Source organism: Rhodnius prolixus, unplaced genomic scaffold (assembly GCF_049639745.1).
Source record: "Rhodnius prolixus isolate KJV_2025 unplaced genomic scaffold, Rpr scaffold_1, whole genome shotgun sequence".
In the NCBI taxonomy this organism is placed as follows: Eukaryota; Metazoa; Arthropoda; class Insecta; order Hemiptera; family Reduviidae; genus Rhodnius; species Rhodnius prolixus.
Window position 1 is genome coordinate 6,868,938 of NW_027411581.1, and position 21,071 is coordinate 6,890,008.

General features: G+C 33.8%; 1 protein-coding gene and 1 long non-coding RNA gene across 2 annotated transcripts; one reads left to right on the top strand and one right to left on the bottom strand.

Moving 5' to 3' along the window:
* Positions 1–1,254: 1,254 nt before the first annotated feature.
* LOC141453436 (uncharacterized) lies at positions 1,255–20,988 on the bottom strand. Its single transcript, XR_012457992.1, has 6 exons — positions 20,503–20,988; positions 20,371–20,412; positions 20,102–20,234; positions 16,786–16,878; positions 16,289–16,313; positions 1,255–2,388 (listed from the first exon to the last, which is right to left on the bottom strand). It is a non-coding gene; the product is annotated as an uncharacterized lncRNA (long non-coding RNA).
* LOC141460549 (uncharacterized) lies at positions 7,129–15,103 on the top strand. The gene is made up of 3 exons (XM_074140676.1): positions 7,129–7,488; positions 9,198–12,728; positions 14,766–15,103. The coding sequence occupies exons 1-3, from the start codon at positions 7,129–7,131 to the stop codon at positions 14,967–14,969; spliced, it is 4,095 nt and encodes a 1,364-aa protein (XP_073996777.1). The 3' UTR covers positions 14,970–15,103.
* Positions 20,989–21,071: the final 83 nt, after the last annotated feature.

Sequence of the window (21,071 nt, forward strand, 5' to 3'; positions counted from 1 at the left end):
AGTGAGTTGCTTATCAAGTATACATTTATTTTTTTATAAAAAAAAAAGTCGAATCGTTGTATATAAACCGCAAAATTTTGTTTGTTTAGATTGCTCTCTCTATTCCAATTTAAATTAGTGAACACATTGATCAATTAACCCTATTCTTAACGATTTCCCTTAAAGATTCCTCTACGACATGTTATAAAATTTAATTGTATACAGAATGTACATAAATACAGTAAGAATAAAAACTATAAATGTTATCACTTGAAGTATGTGAGTTTTCAAATTTGATGTGTTCCAATTTTTACAAATTTGATGTTCCATTTTACATTTGATGTGCACACAATTTTTAGTTTATCTGTTTATTTTAAGTGTATGTAAAGCTTTAAAATTAAACTTTTACATATATCAATAATATTCTCAAATATTTTTTACTTCGACTTTTAAATAATAAAGCTATGTAGAGTAACTTTTTTAATTGAGAATCAACTTTCTGTTTCTCAAATTTGATGATTTAATCTTTGAAGATTGATGAAATAGGAATGAATAAAAAGACAAGTGTCAATACCAGAGTTTTAATAAAACAATTTAACAAATAAGAAGTGTATTCTTTAAACACAATTATATCCCCATTTTATGGTAAGAAACAAGTTGTAAATGCTAACCATGTTGATAGAAAAAGCTAACTTTTTAATTTTGACTTCTGTACTCTAAGACTCAAAATCAACAACTCTCTTGAGCATATTTCAGAACAAATGTGACGGATAACCAACAAGCTAGTACTTAATAAGAACATTAATAAAACTAGAATATACTTCTATTTCCTTTCTTTCCTTTATAGAATGGTTAAAATTAATTTAAAACTATTAATTAAACTATTAATGGTTAAAACTATCTGCAATGTGCTGGTCCAACTTCCTTGCTAAATTTGAAAATATGAAACAAATGCATACTTACGTGGTGAGTTTAACATTTTAAGTGTATGAATGCTTACATTTCAGAGAGTTGAAAGTTGCTTCATAATATGAAATTTCTCTCCATCATCTGTACTGGTCCATTAAGCTGTCATCAGTTTTAGAACTGTATGTTAAGAATCTTATTATTGAGCTAAATTCAATAATACTTTTAGATCTACCAATTTATATTATTGAATCTTATCTATTTTTTTCAATTATGCATTTTTGACTTTTAATTGTACTTCTTTATAAATTGTATTTTTACTCTACCATTAGAGCCTGAATTATTGTAATCTTCATTTCTTCCAAGACAATCTTACAGTTTACAGACTACAGTCTTTTTTTTTTAAAGAAATGGTTTTGCCAATTTGATAAGCCTTATACAGTATGTACTCATTAAATAAGAATTAATTTTTAACCGTAAAATATTTATAAAAATGGAGGGTCAACTTTTGAATTATTTTCAACACGAAAAAATAAAATAATAAGAGAAATTGTATTCAGTTGCTGAATTTATGGTGAGAACAAAAATTAAATTTCATAAGAATAAAAAGAACTATGATTATCAATCAATAAACTACGATTTTTTTAAAAGTATTTTTGCAATGTTTTTCTCTAAATATATTACCAAATATCTTTCCAAATTCATGTGTATGAATTACTACTTACTTTTTTATAGATTTTATTCATTTTTACATTTAGAATATCCTCTTAAAAATATTTTTACAGTTAAGGTGTAAACAATTCCTATCTTTTTTAAAGTGTAATTATGACCATATAGGTATTTGAAATCTTTTCTTTGATTCAACCTTCTTACTGTTAATGATAACCCTTTTATCAAGGGAGAGCTTACCTTGAACTAAGTATTTTGTATGGTTACCATAAATCAGGACAACTTTATAATAGATTTTACTTTAAAAATTCAAATTAATTTGACTAAGCTTTTGTCTTTAATGAGCTTTTATTTTTTAAATACTGATGTATTAAGTTTTCTAATGACTAATTTTCAAAAATTAGTTGTCACAAAGTAACTAAAAAGCAGTCACAATGTTATTAGTTGTAAACGAGTGTTCATTAAAAAAAAAAAAAAAAAAATCTACACCTAAATATTCAAGAATTTAGAAAAGCTTGATGCCATATTTATTAAAGAAATTTACAAACAATTTCCACAAACCTTTACCAATTCTATTTATACCCAGGAATTGAAAAAAATAACTTTGATATGTCCGCTAATTGTGCGTTATTGAAGAAGTTTGACTATTCAACACTAGGAAAGTCACGACGATTCCATCAGCCTATCCAAATAACAACCAAGTTACGCTAATGAACCCTAATGTAGCACTTCCTTGAACCTTTCTTTTTCTTCTGACAGCACTGTGAGGTCGCCCAAATTAGCAGCACAATGGACCATTTTGATGGAAGCTGCCCATTTCTCAGTATCATTTCCCTGAAAAAAGAAAAAGAAAACGTGAATAGAGTAAAAGTTACAAACCATTGTACATTTTGTAGTAAAAATTCAACATTACAACAAAAACCTGGTTGAATGTATTTTTATAAAAAATTAAAAAAAAAAAAAAAATCAATCAATAATCTAAAATTTCCAGTGAAATACTTAGCTGTACAATCAACAATACCCTGCACCACAAATTGCAACCACTACCATAGAAGACATTGATTCTGTGTACACATGTTTTGATGGTCACTTTGAGCAATTTTAATGTGGAGCGTAAAATATAATCTAAGCATGAAGCTATCAATATTATTATAAGAACATGCTAGAAAGTCAATAATAAAATTTTTATAGTAAAAAAAAAAAAAGTGAGATTACCTGAGGAAAGTGTGCCACATGTATACATAATACACACTTAACAGTATAGGAGGAGTATTAAGGTTAAACACATCTTTTTCAAAAAATAATATAAAATCTGGGATGACATCCTTTTAATGAAAATGTCAGCTATAAATTAAGACATTGTCTTAGTTTCAGAAGCGACCAAGGTTGGACTGTACGCATCTTTTCATTATTGTGATATTCTGTTGACAATGCAAAAAAAAAATTGGGTCCTCGATAATGGTACTAACATCTCGAGTTTTGGTACTTTTTTTTTTTTTTTATGATTTAAGGCGCGTCAACATCTAAGGTTATTGACGCCCGGAGCTTTTTTCAGTGCACTACCGGCCTCCGGACAGTGTTCTCTCATTACAGACAACACTGTCCATCACCGGACAATGAGCTGTAAGAAGCTCCTAGGAAGAGAAAATCTAAGGGTCAGCTGCTGGATTCGAACCCGAGACCTCCGCGTGGGAGTCCAATATGCTAACCTCATAGCTAATCCCTTCCCTTTTTGGTACTTTGATACTGCTTTACTTCCACTTTCAAATAGTAAAAGGAAGTAATTAACAATAATAACGAAATTACCACAGGAATATCTTTAAGTTTAAGCTAGCGCGACAGAGCAAACTTCCTGTCTTTTAAATATCTAAAGAAAAATCGCAAACAATCTAAGAAAAAAGTGAAAAGTTTATAAATTATTTCCTTTTCCTCAATTTATTTTGATTGTAATAGTAAAAATTCTTTGAGGATGCAACCAGTCTAGTTCAATTCCTGGCGGTGCTTTAAATACTCTTGCAACTTACTTAGTAATGTTTAAAAGTAAAATAATGTGAATCTTTTGAGATCTACTAACAATCAGTTACTTACAAGCATTTTACCAATCAGCTAACATACGAGTAAATCGTACTTTAGAGTAAATCATATACCATCAGGAAAAAAAAACCAAGTCAAGACAGAGTATTGACACATCTTAATAATTGACCCGACTTAATAATTTCCAGACCAGGGTGTTTCAGTGTTTAAACAAAATAAATACATAAAGAAGCATAAAATTAGTATCCATTTCGATCGCTTCCTATTTGGGAATCCCGATCCTGGGATGTTTTCTAAAATGGTCTAATGTTAACAGGCAACTTCCAACTATCTGTCAGTGGATCAAGTCTAATTTATTAGGCCGCACTGTTATGGCCACATTAGACAATTGTTCGGTAGAGGTTATGGTGGCGCGGGGTTGCCCGCAGGGGGGGGGGTTTGTCCCCCCTTCTGTGGACAGTTCTGGTCGATGACCTCTTGGTGAAAATGACGGCGGAAAGTTTCCACTGCTTGGGTTTTGCTGATGACCTGGTAGTGGTTGTTAAGGGACGATTCGCTTATACGGTTTCGGAGCGCTTAATATTGTGGATAGATGGAGTAGAGCGGAGGGTCTCTCCATCAATCCGCAAAAGACTAGGGTTGTTCCTTTCACAAGAAAGAAGAATCTGGATGGATTGGTGCAACCAATTTTGGGGGGAGTTACTATCCCCTTGTCCATGGAGGCCAAGTATCTTGGGGTTATCTTTGATAAAAGGCTCACGTGGAATTCTCACCTAAACATGATTTCCCATAAGGCAAAAGTTTCCTTAGGATACTGTAAAAGGCTGTGTGGGAAAAGTTGGGGACTGAGCCCTAAGATGACACTCTGGATCTACAAGAGTGTAGTAAGACCCATGGTGTCACATGGGGCGGTGGCTTGGTGGGCAAAAACCTTGTCGGTGGGTGGAGTCCGGGCGCTCAGTGGTATTCAAAGGCTAGCTTGCCTGAGTGTCACCGGTGCCATGAGGACCTCCCCTACTGCGGCCTTGGAGGTTTTGTTAAATCTGCCCCCACTGCACATATACATTCAAGGCGTTGCAAGGGCCGTTGTCGTTAGGCTTATGGAAGGACAAGCTCCTATTACCGTCAGGCATGGAGGAGCATATCAAGAGTTATATGAGGAGCTGGAGGCCGATTCTATTTTGGGCCTGCCTTCGGATTCTATGACTCCCAAATATAACTTCGACAAGCCGTTCAAAGTCTGTATTGGAGACCGGGAGGCTTGGAGACGTGGACCTCCAGTGGTGGGAGATTCAATGTGGTACACTGATGGCTCCAAGATGGAGGAGGGAGTGGGAGCGGGAGTGTACGGGGTGAAGCCGAAATGTAGCTTTTCGGTTAGCCTAGGGAAGCTAGCTACAGTTTTTCAGGCTGAGCTGGCTGCAATTAGGTTCTGTGCTACCGAGATTGAAGGGCGAGGAATTATTAATTCTAAAGTCGTAATTTTCTCGGATAGTCAGGCTGCTCTACGGGCAATTAGTTCCTATCAGGTTAACTCAAAACTGGTTTGGGACTGTCTGGGTGCCCTGAAGGAAATTAGTGACCAAAATAAGGTCTTTCTGGTCTGGGTACCTGGTCATTCAGGACATAAGGGTAACGAAGCGGCAGATTTATTGGCCCGGGAAGGCTCTGCGAGATACTTCGTTGGCCCGGAGCCCTGTTTTGGGGTTCCGAAGTGTATTAAGACTGCGACCATTAACTTATGGGTGCAGAGTAGGTCTCAGGAGTGGTGGTCTGCCACCACTGGACAGAGACAGGCGAAGGAGTTTATTAAAGGCTATTCGCCGAGGCTGACTGCAGAATTAATCCGCCAAGGCCGTGGGGCTATCAGGATGATTGTAGGTCTATTAACTGGCCACTGCAGACTCAGAAAACACATGCATCGCATGGGCCTGGCAGATGATAGCCTTTGTAGGTTCTGTCAGGAAGAGGAGGAAACAGCACTGCACGTGTTGTGCCAGTGTGAGGGGCTTGTTTGGCTAAGGATGTTACTTCTCGGGGAGGAAAAACCAAGGCCTGTGAGCTTTACCCAAGAGTCGCTCTCCAGCATTAAGAGTCTAATTAAAAGGACAGGTCTGGAGGGTGAGCTTTAAAGTTAGGGGAGCCACAATAGACCCAAAGGGGTCGCAGTGGCGTAGGCCCTGAGGCCACCCAAATTTAATCTAATCTAATCTAACAGGCAACTTGGGACAGTCGCCAATCTCAAGTATAATAAAAAAGCAAAAACATATCATTTCGCTTATACCTGTATAAAGATTGTAAAAACAAAAAATTTATAAGAAGATAAATCGATTATAATTGTTTAACCTTATTTTGCCATATTTATTGGGCAAAAACCATTTAATTTCGAAATATCAATTGATATTATAATAATTTTTCTCTATTTATGATTACGAATTGCGGCTGGATGCTTTCACTAAATACATAACGCTAATAATTAGGTTTGGTCTAATAATTTTCTTATGATGCAAATATTGTGGTTTAGATTCAGAAATTCTGACTACAGGGAGGGAAGAAATTAGCGTTTAAACGAAAAAAAAAAGAAAAAAGAAGTTTCTAAAAATATAAACAATATTAAATTTCTGGTGTAAACACTGAAACGATACTCTCATAAGTTTAACAGTATTATTATTTTCTAGTTTCCATCTCGTCAAGGTGAGAAATATTGCCTCGTGTCAAATTTTATGGAATGGTGAATGGGAATTCTTGCAGATAAAGTGTGTTCATGGTGAACCTGCTCAGGCACTTAGTAAGTCGGGACTCTAAGTAGTATCCTAGCTCAGAACACCATACACTCAATAGAACAGAATGCAACTCATTAACACTAATTTCATTTTACCCAAAATCAAAGGTGCTTACAGTAGAAACTGCTAGTTTTTAATGAGCATGTTTTTTTGATAATTGGTGCCAGTGAAAGTGTTAATCATATGTAAACAACTATAAAGTGCTGAAGAACGAAATGGAGAGAAAACCATTATTGTAATTCTGTCACAGTTTACATTGTAAAAAGGTGTATAAAGAAGACGAAGAAGAAAGAAAAGAGTACGGCCTACTTTGTGGTAACTATTCCGATCTGCAGGGTGTTATCGGCTCCAATGAAGCATGACCGTGTTCAGCATTCACCTCCATCAGTTCACTTTCCAAAGACAATACGGATGATTGGCTGTACCTTCCTACTACCACGGTTTCCTCCGCCACTTCTTCTTTTTCCATCTTCTTCCATTAGAGGAGGTGGTGGCTGGCTCTATTTTCACCTAGGGGAATGGATTTTTTTTTGTGTTAGTTAGAAAATAATGTAATCGTTTTATCAGTATATTCCGTGCCTCGTGTGCAGCCGGCTCGGGAAATGTCTCCATTTCAAATATCGCAATGTTAACCATATTTATGTTCATCATACTGTGTACAGCCAAAACTTTTTTCTGTGAATCATCTAGACCACTTTTGGGTTCCCTATTACATAATAGTCTATCAAAAAATGATTTACCTTATACGTTTTATCAAATGGGTCCATTCTGGAGTTATCCCGTTGATAGAAAATATCAAGTTAAACATTATCCATCAGTAGTACAACTTTCCCGAAGGATCCAGAAAAGAGAAACTGGACAAAATGAAACTAGCAGCCAAGTAGAAGGTCGTACTCGACCAGATTACAAGAATGTCGGACACTGGGCCAAAGGAAAAACCCCAGTACGAGAGATTGAACTAGATTGGGTACCGTTGCAAATTTATAGCCAGGTTCGTAGACATGACAGTGTAAAACATCTGCCTCAAGAGGCGGCGATCGCAGAAGCTAAAACACCTGAGGAGGTTATAAACGCTCCAAGGCTGAGCGAGGTGATTACGCATAAAAAAATTCAACAGGTAAATTGTGTTTACGTCTATAAAAACTATCTTTGTTTTGGCTAGAACTCTTATTTATTTATCAACTTTTTAACTAGATTATTTATTAGAAGTTTTGCTATTGGGTCAAATTTTCGAAAATTAAGGGTTTCATACAAAACACACGTTCGGAGGCCCCCTAAAAAAACATCACTTAGAGGTTAAATTTAGTATTATTTTTTTGAACTGTGATCGCTAATGTTCGAGATTTTGGCCAGCTGATGATTGTGTTAGGTTTTATTTCTGGACTGTTACCGCTGGGATTAGAAACTGGGTATTACAAGAAAATAACAAGAGATGGAGCCGACCTTTGTAACTCTTGCGCCCAATTGAAGAGATTCATAATGTATTTTGATTCTAAGAATTCTCTATGCCACCAATTCCAAGTGCAACTTTAATCTGATGAAATTTTTCCAAGTTTTTCACGATTACTTGCGATCAGGTAAATTATTTGAAATTGAATTTTTAGTGGTAACACCACGGCAAGTGCTGATGATTTTTCCTGCAATTTTGAGTCAATTAAACGACTACTGTGTTTCCATTTGTATAATTAAAAGAATTATTATTTGAGACAGGTGCCCTAAGTCCTTAACCTATTCAGTAGAGAACCCCAACTCTTAAATTCACTCCTCATACTGGCTACTCTTACACTAACTTGTCTCTTTGCAGTACCTTCTCAAATCCCTTGGGGACAGATTTATAAAGTTGTACCACTGAATTCCCTTCATTCCAAAAAATTCTCAGTCTACTTACTTGATATTTTACATGCGACGAAACTTGTGACTTGTTCTGAAGAACGACTTCCAATTTTTCTGAAGCTTCCTATTCCCTCACCCAAAGAACTGCCCTAAATCAAATTTTTCTAAAAAAAAAAAAAGAAATTAATAGAAATGAAAATTTTTAGATCTATATGTATGTAATGTGTTCAAAATTCGAGTGTAATATTTTCAAAAAAGTCTTTAAAGAGTGAAAAAAAAAAATTCGTTCATCTAAGAGGTATTTCTGATTAAGAGATATTTTTTTCCCATTTAAAATTTAGCAAACACATTTCAACACGTACAGTAAGTGGTAGGACCATGCGTTAGACTGAAATAGCACCTTGTTGTGAAAATTAAGAAAATCAAAAAGTAAAAACCAAATACCTTAATTAAGAATTCACTTTCGGCAGGCAGCGATTCTGACCGCTAAGTTATTGTCCGGTTTCGTGATGATACTCATCCGATTTATACAATTTGAGCCAGCAGCGTTTTTCTTCCCTTTGGCTTCAGAGGACCTGTAAATTGATATTTTATACGAAAATCCTATTTCGATAATTTATGGAAAATACAAAAACCGGGCTGCACTGAAAATTTAAAATGGGAGGAACTTTTAGATTTAAATACGGCTAGCCATATCTTCAGCGGAAATATTGTAATTGTAGAATATGCAATAAGGTGTGACTGAGGCTGCACTTCAGCTTTACTTCTTCCAGGAGATCCTAACGATGTGAAATGATACTGCTACTGAATATCCAATTTTCCACCCTAAGATTTATTAAAATACTCAGGTCTTACTGAAAATACCTAATAATAAAGAGGAAAACGTTTAATTTTTTATTTCATTTTTTATTTAATTTCATAAAAAAAAACGTCATGTTTTTCAGTTTATAGGTGTATAAACTTTATTCTTTACTCAAAAAGTTATAATTTCAGGTTTACGAAGAAGAAGGTTTTGAAGACAGCGCTTACGACCATGGAGGATATAACCATCAAGGTGCCCAATACGAAGACACTGTTAAACGAGAAACTGATGCTGCACAGATTTTACCCAAAAAAGGTGAAGAACCAGAAATGGATACAGCCGCAAGTTCTGAGTCAGGAAGTGTTAAAAATCGAATTCATTTATCCAAATTACCAGTCGATGATGTGCATGCTAGTAACTCAATAAGCAACGAAGAAGTTAAAAATGATTCCAAAGAAAGTGATGAAGATAGTTCTAAGGTAGTTACTGAGCTAACTACTAGTCTTCAAGCTCCATTACCATTAACTGTTGAAGATACTGATTCTGCAGCAAGGAGAACTTGGTCTGAAGAAGAAACTACTCACACCACCACTGATTCTGAAGACAATGTTGAAAGGCCTGAATTACGAGTGATGAATGCAGACAGGAAGCCCAGCACCGTTGTGTTTCCTGGAAGATCAACAAACAGGAACTCTGCCATCAACATCTCTGCAATAACATGGCCATCAAATTCTGCGCATAGAATGCCGATTAGATACAGACACAAGTTCCATAGATCGCATTATTATCCAGGAGTACAAGCTCAATTGGAGAATATCGGCCACTATCTAACCTCATTCACTAATATTCCATCCCTGAATCCATCAACCGGTTCTGCACATTCAGGGAAATTTACCACGACAAATGTTCCACGTCAAAAGTTTCGGGTAAAAACGGAAACTGCAAATGATAGAAAGGCTGAAGAAGTACCACAAAGAGTCTACGTCAATAGTGCAGATACTCTTGCTGCTTATGCATCTCTTGCAGCGCAAGATGTCGCTACTCCTTCGCTGAGCTCTAACAATGCTGATGCCTACGGTAGACGTACAAAGCTTGACGTTAGTAAGAATTCTATACCTATTCTTCCAGAAATTACAATTCAGAGACTAGGCGCCATCAAGTCTTCCCCGAAGACCTATCCGAAAAATAATTACAATAATATAACCAGAATAATTATTACAAGCATTAGTGACGGCGGTGATCATGAGCCTCTAAATGATTGGATACCCTTTGTACCATCACTCAATACTAGGCATCCTTCAATGCCAAAAGATAGTACAGAACTCTCTGAATACCAATATCTATCCATTACTAATGGTCCTTCAAACGATTCAGCCTCCATGACTTCAAATATTGATACTATACATTCTCCAGCAATCAATGATCCATCAAAAACGGTAAAATATATTGAACAATTAACGATCGCTCACTTCTCCTCGCCGATGAACGTTAATATTGCTCGTGGTACTTCAGAGACTAAAAAGAATCGTTTAAAAGAACTAGCAAAACTTTTGAATGCACCACAAGATCAAGAGCTAGGCGTTGAGAAGGAGTTTACATACCAGAAAAGTACCAGAATTAAAAGGGAATCTAGCGGAATATCTTTTGATAAAACCAAATATCCATTTTACAACAATGAAAACAAAGAATCCGCTCTGAGATATGCCAGTAATCCTGCGCTGATTCCAGACAAAACTAAAGGAGGAATGGCTTTCTATGAATCAAGAGATAAGTTGATGAAATGCGAAGATCCAACGCCACCGGAGGATGTTGTTCCCAAACGAGATGAAGATGGCGAATGGAACAAGAATCCATATCCAGAAAATCTTCCCAGAATGAAAGGTTTGGGTGACAAAATTTTATGTTTCAAAAGAAAATACTTTGGTGAAAACCCCTTAGATAATCCTTTCTTCCAAGAAAAAGATCTCGGCAATGAAGAAACATTTAAACTAGACAGATCAATAAAATCATATCTTGACAAAGAAGGTCTTCAAGTTGATTATCCTAAACATAAAGTTACCACTAAAAGAATCATGTTTATGCCAAATTCTGAAGAGAGTGATACAGATCTTTTGGCTAAACATTTAGCTATAGGACTTGTTGGAAACCAAGGAGGACCTAAGGAGGAAAGAAAAATGATCTTTAAGAACCATAAACCTGAAACTGCTGCAGTCAGCCCTGCAGTCTATGAGCTAAGAAGAAAACCGCCAGACATCTACTACGAAACTCAGGAAAAAACAGAAGGAAATATAAATGACAGAAACTCAGGAGACCTGAAAAAGAGCAGTATTTACCCTATTGGTCAAAACACGTTCAGGATGAAAGTGCATAAGAAAATGCGCCCCCAGCCACTTCCGGTATCCATTTATTCTGTAATTAAAACAAATAATTATCCATATTATAGGCCAATCGTTTATGCTCACAGCAATAAGCGTTACAGAATTATACCAGTAAACGATCCAAACCATGAGGACAATGTGGCCAGTGATTCCCAGCAAATTTATAAAACAAAACCTGTTAAGTATTATGTGATTCGCCCTGGTGAATATACAGAGAATAAAGAGCTATTGAAAAGCAAAAGAGAAACGAGTAGTATTTGGAGTTACATGAACCCATTAAGATGGTGGTTTCCTAACTTATTCGATCAGAGGAGAAACGAAGAACGATTTGGGCGAAAGAAACGTGATCTTCAGAAGACAGATTTTGTTGAAGAAACACCATTACCGGTAAATCATAAACCAGAAAGAAGTACTACAGGACGTCCGATCTCTTTGGCAGAGTTCAAAGCAAGGCACAATATTACAGACAGGCCGAGCACGAAATCTCGATTAGACATGATTACTGGAGGTTTTATTATGAGTAAAAATGCTGAAGAGAACAGCACAAGTCTACCGGTAGAATCAACACCTACATCCTCCTTGGAAACAACCACGCGCAGTACAATAGCCACTACAAATAAACCCAAGATAATATTTCCAAGAACTAAACTCCCTGACAGAAACAGCAGTCTGACAAGAAAGGAGATCATTGATAGAAGAAGAGGACGGAAGTACTTCACAAGCACAACCCTCGCACCAACGACCTCAATCATCCTACCACCAATTAATGAAGCAACCACCACTAGACGATCCTTTTTTCCAAAGAGAAAATTCAGCTCTAAAAAACAGACTACATATACTACAATTGAACCTCCAAAAACATCCACAGAAAGTAAAGAAGTATCCACAAGTCGAAACAATGAAAACCCAAGAAAACTGCAACGAGTGGAACATAGACGTGTAACTGAGGAAGAATTTGTTAAAACCACTTATCTACCAGAAGAAAATGGTGAACCAGAGAGCCACGAAGAGGCAACCTCAGCCGAACAATCATCATCAAACAGTGAAACACAATTAGAAAACCGACCGGCTACAGAAGATCAAAGTGGAGGAAATGAAACGCTAACCTATTTAGTGGATCCGACTACAGGAAATGGTTCTTGGGAATATTTGAGAAAACTCAGGCGTAAACCAAAGCAAAGGACAACTAAAAAGCCTTATGTTAAAAAATCAAAGTACAATCATGACCTCATCAATCGGAACGAGGACAATGGATCAGAGGTCAAAATGGAAAACTGGGAATCTGATACATTGAAGGATGTTAATAATAGAAGTTTCTACGTTGAACCACAAACTAGTAGCGAGGTAAGTGGAGATTTCAATATAACCTCTAAATTTAATTTATAGTTTGTACAAACTAAGAAAGGGCCATTTTTCAAAGTTACCTGCTTTCCAATAGTTATGCTCTGATATTCAGGAGAAGTGGCTACGGAGCTTCCCTAACAGAATATAACCTAAGTGCTTTCTTCTTGATGGACCAAGATGCCAGCTATGATACTCAAATTCTGAAAGTTCTATTTATAATGAAGAAGTTCAATTCTGCGTACAGCCCAGATATTTTGACTGCACTTCATCTGCCATGCAGTTCCATTCGCTAAGACCCTCCATTCAGGCACTCTCACTAGCGCTAGTCATGCGCAGAAGAACGGGGAGAAAATAAGCCCTGTGCTTTCCAAAACCCTTCTGTGTCCACTGTGCTAAATCCCCTCCCATCTCTCTCAATAAAAAGTCAGCAGCAACTGAAATCCACTTCCGGATAGAGCAACCTAAAACTTATTCACAACTGTTCTAATCTAAGAAGTACAGTTGAATCTCTCCACCAATTTTATAATCACAAAGAGTCTTTGAATCTTAATCTTCTCATCATAACCCAAAGAATTGTGAATATAATATGAAAGCCCTATTATGTAAAGATAGTATCGTTTAAACTTCCAGCCAAGAGTTTAAAAACATTATTATTGTAATCTGTGCCCCAAAATTAAGCAGATAAATTCTTTTACCTTTACAACTAAAGATTCGCTTGAATATACGAGTATCTCCCAGTTCTCCATATTTTTTTCTTGTTTTGCATTAGCAGACAATTTCCTAACAGAAGAGATATTGCTCCTTATCGCTGTAGCTGACCTGACAATTACAATATTGTCACATTATTGTGTTTTAAGAAAAGATATTACAACTAAAAAAAATAAATTAATGTTATAAGGAAAAATTACTATTAATGAAAATCAATTTAATAAATTGGGCATTTAAAACGCCATTTTTTTCGTGACTGATGAAAACTCATCAGTTTCCTTTTAGTAAGATAATACAGAAATTCATTACAGTCGCATTGCTTTCATTGATATCATTCTAATTGTTCTAAAGCCTTTCTTATTTCTAGTAAATTGCTCTTACTATTAGCAGCACTTCTTTGTAATAATACTTTCTTTGTTTTGCTTAATGTTTGTCATTAAACAATATTATACATAATCTAAGAAAATCTAAGAAACTCTTGTTTTCATCTGTACTATAAGACTCAATCAGCTAAAACATCTTTGCAACCATTAAAGGAGTCAATTTCTTTTCTAGAATTAACTATTGACTGCAATTACCTTATTTTCTTCAAAACGAGGATATTTAGAGATAGTTTGCTCTAGATTACAATAATCTGCTTCAATGGTTTTTTTTACAGAGTTAAATTGCAAACACACTAATACATAGCAGTCATTTTGTTCAGTGAATTGAACAGAAATTATTGGAGAGGAAAATGAGCCGTTGGTTGATTGCAAAAAAAAAAATTAAACATTGTTATGTTCTGTACTGATTATAAATAAATATAACACGTAACGATCATTAAGTTAATCGTAGATTTTAATCATTTTGGAAAGCTCTAAACTAAATTGTGAAATAAACCTAAAAGTATAAGTTCAAAGTAATGTAACGGAATTTGAATTGATTAATTATCTAAGTACAATCAACAGGCAGGGCTATGAATCAAGACTTCAGAAGTACTTCCTCTACAGTATCGCTATAAGTTCTTAGCTAATTCATTATTATCTTCCAAATGCAGCCAAAATGTCATACAACTATTTTGTTTCTTTCTAAACAGTGATATTGTAATCATAACCGTCATTTATAACAAACCGCCATTCAATCACTAAAAAGAAGTGGCCCAGTCACTTCTTCAAGGAACTGGCATCCCTACAAGAATGCCACCATCACCCGACTCAAAGCCTTTAATCGGGTGCCTTAAAGGTTTGGCGTACCCACAGTCAAACAACTTAACCTCTTTTCAAATAAACTTACTGTTTGCATGAGGGTGATTCAGTTCTCTCGTTTATTTCTTTATTTTTATTTTTTAAGGCATACATCTTGGGCTTGTTGAGCAAAGTGACTCCTTTTTTAACTGAAAACAGCCGGTTTCCTACAAGAAGGCCATATCTGCAAGAAACAGGTAAAACTGTTCAACGTAGGCAGGGTTTTGTGCCGAAGTACACTGCAAAAATTCCATTAAAATTCATATTAGAACCGGACAAGAGGAAATATTACTATGTTAAAAATAAATAATCTTATAATTATTTATTATATACAATATATTAAATTCAATTGGACCAAAACTCAAGCAAAATAGTTATTTGTTATTATTAAGTATATGGAAATAATCTTGTAAATAAAATATTATTTCAATGTAGATACTTATTTATTTATTTGTGCAATATGTTTATATTACTTATGTATTATTATTATTATTTTTTTGAAAAACGTTATGCAATGTTACATTTTCAAAATATATAAGTTCATATCCATTTGCCTAAATTGTTTTTAAATAAGAAATTATTCGTGTTTTGAGTCATATCTAGGATCTAATATACATAGAACCTGTTTCTTTTTATTTTCTATTGTGATTTGTAAAAAGAAATATTACTGGTCAGATTCTTAATGTGTTTCTCGGAAACATAAATTATGAAATCCTCTGATTATGGATGATTCTTTTGATAAAAGGAGCGTTGTCTATTTTTCTTCTTATATCTACGATCATTCCTTGCCTTAGAGAAGATGGCAATTAGAAGGAACCTGTAATAGATGTGATACTGCAGAGCACTATAGAGCACATAGCTTTCCAGGAAATGAAGCATCCAATTCGCTAGAAAAGGAAGCGAGAAACAAGTTGCAGCCTAATGCGTCATCAATCATGTAAGAGGCGAAGCAAGTAATCAAGCCTAGGAGAAGCAATTGGGTGTAATTGACTCTACTTTTTGAATGCTAATTGGAAAAATTTCTTTAAGCATCTGAACAGAATTGGAGTTGTAAAAAGTAGCATTTGTGACTTCAGTCGTAAAGGTTGTAAAGTAATTGGATATTGGACAAAATTTAAAAGAGGTTTATGAGGGTCTGGATGATTATATGTAACTAACTACTTACCTTGGTCTTGGTCTGTCGATTGAACGAAGTAATCAATAACAGCAAATCTGTCAGTTTTTTAAAAAAAGTTTCCACCATTTCGAGGAAATATCGTACAGCTTAAGAAATGTAGTAATGTCGCATTTCCTTGACGAACTCAAACGATAGAAAAACAATCATTAACTGGTCAAACAAACAAAAAGCATGCTGACAGCTAAAGTATTATTTATTTTAATCTAAGAATTTAAAAATATGACTAGAATTTATATTTATAGCGCTATCTAAATTCCTTAAAAATTACCGTAAAGTTTTCTAATTACCGAAAAGATAATTGAAAAATTTATATTAGTCATTTGCAAGTGTAACACATATAAAACATGCAATTATCATGACAAAAATTACAACTTAAACAAAGGAACAAGTAATTATTGTCTTCCTGGAGAATGTTTGAAAAAATTGCCCCTCCGAGACAAGTGAATACTTACTTCCAAGTCCATCTGGTGGGAGAGACTTCTCAGTTAGTGTTGTCGCATCGTCCAACATGAAATCATACATTGTAAGTAAACAAAAATTAATTAAAAAACAAAATTATTAATGTATTGTTATGTTATTAATCAGTATTGTGTATTTAGTATATAACCAGTGTGACAATAATTTTGACTATAACAGCTAATGAATTAGATTATATGTATCCAATTCACTTTTCTGTTTCAGACATTGCTGTTGCTCACTTTTGTAAGTTTTCTCATTGTAATTAAGAGCGTAAACAGTAAAAGTATTGCCGATGTAAATGAAGAAATGCCTACAACGAGACGACTGGTTGGTAAGAAATTTTGTTTTTTAATAATTCTTGTTTATCTAAAATTACTTAACATATTACATTACACTGTATTACTAATTAAATATAATTATAAAAATTAGATTTTGAATTAAGTCTAACTTTGCTAAAAGTAGATCAAAATATACGTGATTGTATACATACACATAAATTTTATTCACGTAGAAATGGTATTGACCCTAGAAATTGTGCAGTCCTTGACCGAGGCAGTCCAAGCAGGAGTATAACTGGTTTTCTCTAAGGCAAAATAAAATTCGTTGTTACATTTTATTTAAAAAAAATAAGTATAAGGTGTGAATAGATGAAGTTTTCTCCTCATAAAATTATTATTGAATTCAATTGTAATACTTTTTGTTAAAATTTGCGTGTTAGGCAATGCAATTTGTCCTTGGTAAATGCTAATTTATTGTATTGTTTGTATTCTGACTTCCAATTTATGATATTAAAAAAAAGTTGTATTGTTTAAGAAAAGAAAAACAACAGCTGATCTGTATCTCTAGCACAACTTTGTCTTTCCAAGATTCAACATCCAGAAAGTAACTTTCTTTCTACTCAAAAGAATTCAAAAGCTACCTTTAAAACAATTTTGGCAGTTAATTGTTAAAATAAAATAAAATAAAATTAGGTGTGAATATTTCTGTTACTTGTGAGTAAGTTATCGTTTAATTGACAAATTTCGTAACAATATTGAATTTGAGTTAACTTTAGTTATCTGCGGTGTGGACATAACTAAAGTTAGGACAGTTATGTGTAACATAACTTAACATTTCTCCATGGATACCGACGTCCCTGCGGTACTCAATCTAACATAAACAGTTTATATTATCACTCAAAACATAGGACCAGCAGAAGAGGTTAACTGATGTGTGGAACTATTTCGATTTACCAAACCCAAAGCCAATCTCCATTCAGCATTCTACATACTAATAAATCTTACATTTATTTGTCATTTCACAAACACTGATACATTAGGGAGCCATAATAGTTCTTCTAGGTTGCAGTAGATTCAGGTTATAGCTAATTCCTTCATATCCAGTAAATGGAAGAGTCTGTTCTAACAAGGATCTGAAAGAATTGTTTCATTTGTCATTTTTTGCAGAATTAATCACCATGTCACAAAAAGAATTAATCTTACAATGGCAGAATGAGAAGTAAAAAAGAATTCAGAATTATTATCACAAATCTATAAACTTTTCCAACTAAATATACTTTTAATTTGTTTGGATAGCTTTTTGATCTAGCTAGAAAATAAAGTTCCAATTTTTTTTAAAAACTGTTTAGCACAAGACTGACATTCATAATTTTTATAAATTACTTTTAAAAACTTTCACTACACTGAAATTTACTATATTTTGCTATATGCATTGAGAAAAATAATTCATTTATTGATACTAGTTTATTCAACTATTTCCACGTTCAAGTAGCCAGAAGTATTAATTATTACCCTTTTCTGACGACATAACTATTATTCAAGACTTATTCAAGATTTACTTTAACAATCATTAATGGTGAAAGTTGTTTGTATTCATCAATTTGTTTGACAAGAAATAATGATCATTGTCTTTTTTATCTGCAGATTTAAATGAAATTCTAATTTAGTTCTCTTGATTAAATATTCAAGCTCTCAGCCTGCTTATTGTTCAGTTTAGGATTTTTGTCTATCTTTTGAGCTCATCAAGGAAATGCAACATTATTGCGGTTTTAAATGATTGAAACTTTTTTTAATAACCTACACTTACTGATTTATTACTACGGGCATTCGATGTCTGGCATTCCACCGTAAAGGCCAAGATAAATTGTTATATATAATTGTAAGAACCTCTTCCAAATTTGAGAGACTGTCCTAGTGCTCTATGGCATAGCATCTTTACTGCAGAGGCTACTCACGTAAAATAATAATAATTTCCTGGTTTGCGCCTTTTAATCGTCCATAAATTCGACTCAATTTAAGAATGTTGCATTTCACTTGAAAAGAATTTGTTTCGCTAAGTTCGAAAGCATTTTATTTATTCAGTTTGTTCAATACGTATTTATTTGCAATGGATTGGTGGTTATCATAAACTTCCGCATTTAATCATAAACCATGTACACCTAAATTACAGTTATTGTCCTGTGTTACGCATTAATGTACTTCCTGTTTCAATGACTTATTTGTAGAATGTGTAGCTTCAGACATAACTTTCATTTTCTTATATTCGTTTAATTGTATAAATTGCTATTTCATTTACTTTCATATTCACATTTTGCAGAAAATTTTCTATTACAAAAAAAAATTCTTAAACTCAAGAATAAAATTTTGTTATTATCACGGCGTATATGAAGTAATTCATATCTCTTCCTTTTTATTCAAAGCATTATTTTAATCTTTTCCGGTTCAACTTCAATGTTTACAATTAATGTGAAATAAATTACAAATATTAAGAATTCAATTGGCGAGGAATCGGTCTAAAAACAGAAGGAAAAAAACAACACCATCTTTTTGCTAACGTTTCCACAAATTCATTGCCTTCTTCTAGGCGTAACTACGCGGACTGGTTGAGTTATACAATAGAAACAGCATAGCCATGCCCTAAATAAGGCAATTAATTAGTCGAAACGTTAGCCAAAAGATGGTGTTGTTTTTTTTCTTCTGTTTTTATACCGATTCCTCACCAATTGAATCCTTTACATAAATATTTTTTCGATCACTAAAAGCTGATTCAAATTCATAAATTACAGAACTCCAAATTTAATTAATCCTGAAAATGAAGTTCAACATTTTTGTTAAATTAGAGAATCCATCATCTTGGCTGCCAGTCAGTGAGTAGTTTGGATTGATTTATTTCTTTGTTTGAGCCGTTACTTTATAAAAAGTGGTGACATCCTGATTGGGGTACAGTAAAACCTTTAAGGACCATCACAGAATAAGGGCTAGATAAAAAAAAAAAACATTTCATCTTCAATTTCCTGGCAGAAGTACAAAAGGAAACGGTTTTGGAAACGAAAGGTTCGCTAAATCACCAAAAAGTATGAAGTATTTTTGTGAAACTGTGTATACTTCACCTAGTTCCAACCCAATGCTTGTGTTTCTATCATTTTTGTTCACTATGTTTGCCTAAACTTCCATTTAGAGCTTTTAGTGAGTGACTATAGCTGAAATACAAAGTCATTTTTTGATCTGTTTTTAATTCAATATGTAATAACTACTTAATTATAAAACAACTTAATCTTAAATGTTTCAGCTGGAATCCCCTATGGAAGTATATCTGGTCGAGTAACTGAATATTTTGCCACGGAGCGCACCACCTTACAAACTCTGCATCAAGACCAGTTCATGAATGAAGTTTTCTACTTACAAAACTTCTTATAGAATTTTTTTGTTTTAATTGACTTAAAATTATGTTAGCATTAAATGTAAAATATAGATTATTAAAAACTTTTAAAATTATTTGACTGTATAAAGATTGAAAATGATACATACTTGTGCTAGTTATTAGTTGTTTTAAAATATTTAAAAGGAGTTTTAATTGGATTGAAGTTATTGTTTCAGGACACTTCTTTAACTCTGATACAGGAATTTATTTTCTGTTACATTTACCATACGGGCCATACTCCTAATTAAAAAAAGAAAGAACCAATTTTTATTTTTTCTTCAAATGTTTAGTGAATGCCTCTTAGACTTTTGACAAAAATGAGATAAGAACTTAAAAATATGTAAATTGATAGTCATGACATATTAAGTATACATACATGTATAATGTGTGTTTTGAATAACGACTAGATTGAGTTTCTCTGGGAAAAAAAAGAGATTTATTTTGGCATTAATAATATTCTTAAAACATTAAATTTCCTAAACATAATTATTTAAATATTCTTCAATACCTGGAAAAAAAAAGAGAAACGACACTCAAAATCGATAATTCACTTCACTATTCACTGTTTGCAATCCTAACCTGCCCTTTTTTGTCCTACCCACTCATCACTCGAAGCTACGAGCATGCGCTCTGAGAAAGACGGGGGAAAAATTAAAATTAAATATCTTACACATATAATAAACCATGAATAACGGACTCCAAAGTAACGTTGTGTTTATAGCAGTTACAAATGTTTAAACAATGTTGAGCTAAAGAAATTTAATTTAATTTTATCTATACTTAGTACATCTTTTGCACCCAGGACAGGTACAGAAATGCAAGGATTTTTTTTTAGAGATATGAAGTCAAAGTATTGGAATTGCAATCAAAAAGAAATTTGTGATGGTTAACATCAGATTTTTATTTTGAATCTAGTTTCTCATAAATCTTTTGTAACAGTGCCAAATGGAGGTTGATTGATTTGTTAAAAGGATTTCCAACAACATCTCTATCATTGCTGAGTTTCTATACCAGAATAATCCGAGGTGACATATTAACTATTAACAAGTTTTCAAAAATTATTCTTCATTGAAAATA